The 8,196-nt window shown below is 40.4% G+C and overlaps 1 protein-coding gene across 1 annotated transcript; it reads right to left on the bottom strand.

The window, feature by feature from the left end:
* Positions 1 to 568: 568 nt before the first annotated feature.
* Positions 569 to 6,421, bottom strand: slc34a2b (solute carrier family 34 member 2b). The gene is made up of 13 exons (XM_044362538.1): positions 6,335 to 6,421; positions 5,796 to 5,850; positions 5,573 to 5,704; positions 5,356 to 5,484; positions 5,075 to 5,218; positions 4,828 to 4,939; positions 4,490 to 4,685; positions 4,297 to 4,392; positions 3,868 to 3,979; positions 3,126 to 3,293; positions 2,718 to 2,834; positions 2,503 to 2,627; positions 569 to 2,397 (listed from the first exon to the last, which is right to left on the bottom strand). The coding sequence occupies exons 2-13, from the start codon at positions 5,842 to 5,844 to the stop codon at positions 1,843 to 1,845; spliced, it is 1,935 nt and encodes a 644-aa protein (XP_044218473.1). The 5' UTR covers positions 5,845 to 5,850; positions 6,335 to 6,421; the 3' UTR covers positions 569 to 1,842.
* Between the last annotated feature and the right edge of the window lie 1,775 nt (positions 6,422 to 8,196).

Genomic DNA, 8,196 nt, shown 5'->3' with positions numbered 1-8,196 from the left:
TTGCCTGTCTTGACTGATCTGAGATTACCAACAAATAGTTAATTTGATATGGAAACAAACCTACACACTAACAGTCCTGAACTTTTTGGCCGGGATGGGGCGCCAGCCCTAATAACGTGAATGTCTGTCACTGACTGACAGTCACTGAGTAATGAAGTTACGCCATTGGTTATTTCGAACCAACTGGCAGCAACGGCAGAGATTTTTGAGCTAATAGCTAAAAGCTGTTGTAATATTCCATGTAGAACTATTAAAATGTCACTTTATTAAGTTTAAATAATTTTTCAGGTGAGAAAGTAACCATTTAGATTCCCAACATATGGTCAGTTTATCCAAATAATGCCTGTTTGGAAATTTGCTCTCACGTTTTCAGAGGCGTCAGGAGCTGCTGGCCGGGTGAGACCAGCCAGTCATCTCAGCTCTTGGCAGCCAAACTCCTGAGATGAATGGCTGGTCAATGTCCGTCGTCATCCCGGGACAAGATGAACATGATCTGATGAACTGATCTGTGCAGCTCTTTGGTGATTCACTGCTGGCTCTAATGTCTCCCAGCATTTTAATATATGATATAATTCCTTTTGAGCAATTCCAAGCAATTCTTATTGGACTGAATGGATGCCATTTTTGGTCTGGTATCCAACTCTTATAATAAATCCATGCTGTAAGTGTACCATGCTAACCAAGCTACCAGCTAGTGTTAGGGTTAGCTCCACCTTCTCGTCCAAATATGGTAACTTCTCATCAATTCTGGCTCCAAAAATCCAAGATGGCGACGGTCAAAATGCCAAACTCGAGGCTTCAAAACCATGCTCAAAAGACCACAAACCAATGGATGATATCACGGTGGCAACGTCCATTATTTTTATACAGTCTATGGTGTCCCATCAACCCCAACTCCAAACTAGATACAGTGTTTCAAAATCTATGAACCAGTTCTTTCATTCAAAAGCAGCAAACAAGAACAGATATGCCTTTATGTGTTCATTCTGAGCAAATTATTCTGGTTTGGAAAAAAAACATCTTCACAAAAAAAAAATACTCTAAAAATTGCATCACATAATGGAATCAAGAGGTACCTGGAAAATACTGCTCCAGTTATGCAGTGGTTAGACTTTGCCTGGTGTTTCAGCCTGTAATCCCTCTCTCACAAAGTTACTGTTCAAAGGCACATCAGATATGAAAGCAAGACTCTATTTGCTACAGGAAGCCATTTTCTTCAGGGAAAAAGTGAATCTTCTGATCTATCCTGCGAGGGCTGAGTATCACATGAACTGATCAAAATGACATATCAATAACTATAAATAACTTTGACTTCAGGCCATACATACCAAGCCTGTTATCTGCATAAAAGAGATGGGGCTGGATGAAAAAAAGAGGCAATACGACTGCACTTTAAAAATGGTAAATTTTTTATTCACAAATATTATAAATACTGTAGGATAATAACATTTAAATGCTACATTAAACATTTGGAGTTTAAAGGTTCAAAGTTGAGAATAAAAGCTAAATCCTCTTACACATATCATGAAAATATAAAAATAAGTCATAACATTCGGAACCACCCATAGTTAAGGCAGAGCTCTGGTTTACAGAGGAGTGAGTCTGAACAACAAATTGAAAACATAAAACAAACGCCATATTCCCAGAAACTGCAGGTCCTGGGTTCATAATAATGTGTCCAATACTTCTGTTGTCTGTCTGTACTACAGTGCTTAGTATATCATCCAGTGAAGGGCAATCATCAACATACCACAACCTGAGAAGTGATGGACAATTACAAGTGTTACAAATACATTATTGCATTGAGTATCGCTTATAGATAAGACATTGAATTCAATAATATTAAAGAGGTGTTGCGTTGGCAACCTCCCTTGTATCCTCATCTCTTGACATGGCTGGGTTATCATACATCTGCAGACTCTTCTTGCTGTCCATCTGGATTTTTTCGTCCTCATTCTTTTTGCAGCACTTGCTGCACTTGCAGCACCTGCAGCACCAGCAGCAGTGTTTGCCACAGAAGCCAAAGGTCGAGGTTATCACGGTGTCCCAGGGCGCCAGGGAGTGCAGGGGCCGGGGCAAAAAGTCCCACGTGCGCAGGAAGCTGGGCAGGTAGTTGGGACAGCGAGACTGCATCACGTTTACAATGATCACAAACACGACCAGCACGATGATGGGCACACCGACGCCGACCAGGGCCTGCCACCCTGCCAGTGACAGGCTGAAAACAGAGAGAGGGAAAACCAAGAAGCACAGGAAGAGGTAAAGGCCAGCAAACCAACGGTATTTGGCCGTTTTGTTCCCCAGCCCTCGGGCCAACCTGATGGGCAGCCGCGTGATGGGGATCGGATACCACAGTAAGATACCCATGATGTTGAAGAAGAAATGGCAAAGTGCAATCTGGACAAAAACACAACCAGATGACATTCAAACACTTTTAGATCTCACAGAAAATATGGATAAAAAATAAACAGGCACAGAAGGGAAACTTTTTTACTTTCTTACCTGCAGGGAGTTGGCTAGTGTTTCTCCAGGGCTAGCCATAGCAGCAAGTATAGCAGTGGTGGTTGTACCAATATTTGACCCCAGTGTCAGAGGATAGGCTCTCTCAAGGCTAATGACACCAATACCTGGTGAAAGAAGATTGGCAATATTTAAGTCCTAGAGTAAGCTTAAAGAAAAGCTTTTAGAGTGACATTATTGTGTAAATGATGACTCACCAACAAGAGGAGTTATAGCTGAGGTGAAGACGGAGCTGCTCTGAACAATGAAAGTCATTCCTGCTCCCACAAAAATTGCAATATAGCCAGTAACCCAGCCGAAGGGGAATGGGAAGTCTGTAGTCAAACAGAAAAACAGGAGGTGAGCAATAAACCTGATGAAGTGAGCACAGTGTGACTGCACACATTATAACTACATGACCAGAGCAAATGAGCATTTCTGTCAAAACAGTATATTTGTGCCTGAGCTTTCTCCACCGACCAACAGGACTGCTGCACCTGTAGGCGAGCCAGGAGAAGCAACAGAGAGGCTGTGCCTGTGTCGCTCATCAAGCATCACCATAGAAGCAGATGTGCTGACTATCAAACAGGCGAGATTTTCATTTGTTTTTTTCTTTGCTTTTTTACCTGTGTTGAGCACTTTCTTGATGACCACAGCCACCTGCCCCTTCAGCATGGAGTTGAGCAGCTTGACGATGAGGATGAGGCAGGTGCAGAGGCAGAGCAGAGACAGAGCCAGGAGAATGAGGCCCACTGCCAGGTCTGGCAAATCAGCATTGACGAAGAGGTGTTTGCCTGTGATGGACAAGTTAAATGATTAGATGATTGGCATCAAAGTGTCCTCTCTGGGCTTGCAGTATGTGACAGTTAAAATTAGCCTCGTGTGCGTGACTCACTCTTAAGCAAATCTTCTATGATAAATGGAACTGATAAAAACAGCAAGTCTTGTGTTTTCTGAGTGTGTCCCTGTAATTTGAAAACATAACTGAGGGCAGTATATGAGCCAATACCGGTTTCTGATCTTATCAACCTGGAAGATAGTGATTTTAAAACATGTACTTTAATTGGGGGCAGAAGAAGTGATCCGCTTTATGGTCACGTGGCACTCAGGTGCGTCAGTGAGACGGCATGAATAGACCTATTAAGCAGGCACAGGGGTCAAGGAAGGGTACTAGCTGAGTCACTAAAACAACTCAAAGGTAGTCATTGTCCAAACATCAGAGGGTCTGGATGAAGGAGATTGTTGTAGCGGAATGGCTCGCTCATATTTCACTGGGCTTTGGTGGATCAGGTAAACCTAATTGCTTCGAAATGTTTTTTTTTCTCTCTCTCTTGACCACGGGTATTCACAAAATAGAGGCACGCTTACATTTCTCTTGGTAGTCTGTCCAAGTCGAGTTCATCTCGGTCCAGGTCTGGTTTCCATCTTCCCAACAGATGGCACCAGCAGTGCAGTTCTCCACCGTCTTGTTCCAGAAAGTCTTAAATGGAAAAAATCCACGAAAACAGCATTAGAGCAATGCGTTAGTTAAGGAGAGCAGATGCCTAATTATTAAGAAGTCAATGCAGCTATGATCATACACAACAATCCACCTTTTATAAAATAACACAGCTTTGAAAGTATGATGTAACAACAGAAACACTGTGGTCACGATACAACAAGGACAATATCAGTCATTAACAGATGAAAACCTGAGGTAACTATAGCTTTATCATGTTTTTACTGTTACTGTGTTATGTTCAGTGTGTGACAAACTGATCATTTATGCATATGATGCAGCTCTTGTTGATTTCTTACCGTGTTGGTTTCAGTTTTGCACCATATTTTGATCAGACTCTTGTTTCTGGCTTCTGGGTTACCAGTGGCAATGTCAGTGATAACAGATTTGTCCAGCTAGTGGAAGACAAATGTTAACAAATTTTATTTTAAAAAAAGGCATTTCTTGTTAATGTTGCATATTCCATGATGATTTCAATGTCATCGTCTCTACCTGGATGATGGAGTTTGTTACAGGGTCTGTGATGACGTTGAGCAGGTCGGGGGCGTTCTCTCCACCCTCAATGTTAAAGGATTCAATTATAATGTGGGTAAGTTTGTACAGCACGCCTGTGGCTACTTCCAAGGGCAGGAGAATCAGCACGGACAGCCAGTTAAAGAAGTCATGGACAGTGGCACCAGCAAATGCCCTGGAAGTGAGAAAGGACCACATTCTTGAACATATACCAAATACCGTTGCTAGATATCAGTTTCAGAAGTATTGTTCTACTACTATGCTGCATTTCTTTCCCTACATGTGTCACATATTTATCATCACATGCTCTGATTTACCTGCGGAACTCATTTCTATCTCCTGCCTGCATCATAGCCACAATAGTGTTGGTGACAGATGTTCCAATGTTTGCGCCCATGACGATCGGTACTGCAGACTGGACATCCAGCACTGAAAAATATAGATAGCATGATGTTAATAAAATGTAATATAGCTATGAGTAGGCATGTGGATGTGTTTCTGTGCATTTAAGTGCAAGTGTATGCGTGCATCTTCTATTTGTGGTATGTCCATGTGTGTGCTTACATCCAGAGGATACCATGCTGACCACAATGGAGGAGGAGGTGCTGGAACTCTGCACCAGCACTGTGACTAACACCCCGATCACCAGCCCAGCCACAGGGTTAGACAACACAACATTGTCCTGAAAGATGTCACCAGCAGCTTTTCCTGAACACACACGCAAACACCCTCAAGTCAATAACACAGCAGACACTGCTCCATATACATTACATAAGCAGGTTCAACTACACTTTGTAGTGATAATGACCCAAGGTATATAATATAATACTGCAGATTCATTTTACCTCCGACAAGCTGGAAAGCAGAGCTGAGAATATCCAGGGAGCAAATAAACACATAGAGAAGTCCAAGCAGCAGAATTAACTTCACAATACCAGTCAGCACTCTCATAATCTTTCCTTTTGTATCCAACTCTGTCAAAAAACACAACAAAGTACTGAATTAGAGTCAAGTTTTGCAAAGGAATACACACTGCGCAGTGAGAATGTCGAGCTGCCTCACCTGACCACTTGATCCCTGTGTCTTTCAGCTCTGGGAGATCCCAGGGATTCTTGTCATCTGGAGCTTCATTCACCAGGTCCACGGTGGAGTAGGCCGGCAGAATAGCCGAATCTTTAGTTGGAGTGCTGTCATCTGAGGGAGGGCAGTAAGGAAATGTTAAAGAAGAAGGTGGCATCAGTACAGTTTGTGGAGAGTTTAAGTATCACAAAGAAAAAGGACATACCGTTTAGACTGTGGGAGGAACCAGTCTCCACTTCTGGTCTAGGAGCCATGGCTACCTGGAAAAGTTACAAAAATAAAACCAAATCAAATCTTTTTCATATGCATGAATTCATAAAATTACACAATTAGAAGCAGCAGGTCAGCTAAAAGAACAAACAGGTGTTGGAAGTGGAAATTATGTGCATGTATTACATGTGCTGAGCACCCTTTCAAAAACGAGCTGACTTTTTCCAACGCAATAAACATAATGAACCATCCTCAGTTGGACCAGCTTTATGTATGATAAATCATGGAACTAAATCTCGTGATAAAAATGAAAATAACACAGAAAAAAAAGAAACATCATCTTATCAACGTTAAGGCTCTGTGAGAAAATCTGAATAAAAAATATCCAGTTGTCTTTCACATTCCCCTGAAATTTCTCCATCCTCAAATTAGTTGCTTCCTTAAAACTTTTCTCGATTACAATAGTTTCACATGTCGACACAGTATGTGAACATCTGACTTTTTCCTTGATAGTACAATGGTAATGATACGCACCTGATTATCCGGAGCTTCACCTGGGTTACCTGTTGCTCACATCGAGGCTGAGCGCTGCTTTTATAGCGCCGCGCTGAGCTCACACACGCTGCTCTCAGTTCAAAGGTCGTGCACACATGTGCGGAGTACGAATGACTGGTAGGTGAATCTGTATGTGGGGCGCGCTGTTTAATAAAAGCTCACCGACCAAATGGTTTGAAGAGCTGCTCTGAAAATTAATATTTATCATATAGCCTATTTTGAATGGGGAGAAATAGGAAGTTGCCACATACAGCACAAGTTTCTTCTTGTACATCTCATTATGTATAATAACACTTATAATGACGCTGGTATAGCTAACATATATAAATCGCCTATGTGTATAAGATTTATATTGTTGGTCAGCACCTGTCTTCAAGGTTTTTTTCTAAGCAACAGGTGTAATACATAGCACATGTGTGTAATACAATGATGAAATCAAAGACCCTGCCCCCTGGTGGCTGTAAATCAAGCACTAAGCTGTGCTTTTTTCATCAAGGGGTTGCAAGAAAAAGTATGAGGGGTCACCAAATACTTCTGTTCCACAACATAATGTATATTTTTCTAAATTTTTCCACAGGCCTCTAAAAAAAAAAAAAAAAAAATCCTTGAATTAGAAAATCACTCTGCTCATGTCCACACCAGAGCCATAACCTGCGATCAGGGGTCACAAGTCCATTAGCTTATTTTTCAGTGGACACAAGCCAAAAGAGTTGGGAATCATGCCAACTTCATATCGATCCTCTGCTGCATTTTGTGTTGTTAAATGTTATACGAAAGTCTACATATTTTTATGTTCATGGTCTAAAGGTTAAGTGTCACACTGGAGTAATAGCTTTTCCATGTTATACATTTCACTATTTGTACAGTGTCTTGTAATTTGAGCCAATATGTGACTGATCACAAGTGCGAATGTAATATGAATACTGTTAAAAGCAGCTAGTATAATGCATAAAACCATCTCTGCTTGCAGGCATTATCCGTACCCACTCTCTTCACACAGGTATACATACACACTCTCGATCTTTTTCTCTCTCTTAATCACACACAGACACACACATTTACAGCTCCTTAGATAACACACACACACACACACACGCTTGTATGTGGACATATTTATTGCTTATTAGGCTAGGTTTATAGCGATATGACTGTAACATTATGGCATATTACATTTGAAATAAATAGTGTGAATATAGGTTAATGATTAAACTAGGAGCATGTTGCGGTTACTCCCAAACTGCAATAAAAAAATCACTAGAGGTTTAATATTATGCTTATAAAAAGGGTTCACTGAGTTGATGCAGAAGAATAAACTTTAATAACTTCAAGCAGATCTATGTCTTGTTAAACTTATATTCAGTAAATTATTTGGATATTTAAAAAAAAAAAAGATTAATAACTCTCATCATTCATATTTGGTATGGAATACTTGCTTCAATGGCCTTTTAAGAGCAGTTATTGAGTGTAAGGTAAATGTAGGACTTTTGCGTGGGTGTTTCAGCAAGACTTAATCACATATCTTTTGAGGTTATATGTTGTTCTGAAATTGAACTCCAAGGACTTCAATCTTTGAAAATGAATTCCAGCCTTGAGAGTACATCAAGATACATTCAGTCTGCTGTTGTCACTAGAGTAGCTTTTAAAGTTTAGATTTGATCTGTTTATATGTGCTAAAACATTTTTTAGATCAGCTTCTTCATCTTTCATCACTTTTAAGACTCAAATATATGAGTAAAAAACATTCCTGTGCTATCCTTAGTAACTGCTTAAATAATTAAAATTAATAAACAAAAATCAGAACGTATTGTATCATATTTTAATTTGCTTAATTTTCCTAAAGG

This window comes from Thunnus albacares, chromosome 9 (genome assembly GCF_914725855.1).
Source record: "Thunnus albacares chromosome 9, fThuAlb1.1, whole genome shotgun sequence".
NCBI lineage: Eukaryota > Metazoa > Chordata > Actinopteri > Scombriformes > Scombridae > Thunnus > Thunnus albacares.
Note: the sequence above shows the minus strand (reverse complement) of the source record. Positions and strands in the feature narration are given on the sequence as shown.

What these genes read in the sequence shown, in the direction of transcription:
- slc34a2b (XM_044362538.1), bottom strand. Translation starts at nt 5,844, where the DNA reads ATGGCTCCTAGACCAGAAGTGGAGACTGGTTCCTCCCACAGTCTAAAC. An exon ending in TTCCTCCCACAGTCTAAACG is followed by an intron (nt 5,705 to 5,795) that starts GTATGTCCTTTT and finishes GCCCTCCCTCAG; the next exon opens with ATGACAGCACTCCAACTAAA. An exon ending in CAGCATGGTATCCTCTGGAT is followed by an intron (nt 4,940 to 5,074) that starts GTAAGCACACAC and finishes TATATTTTTCAG; the next exon opens with TGCTGGATGTCCAGTCTGCA.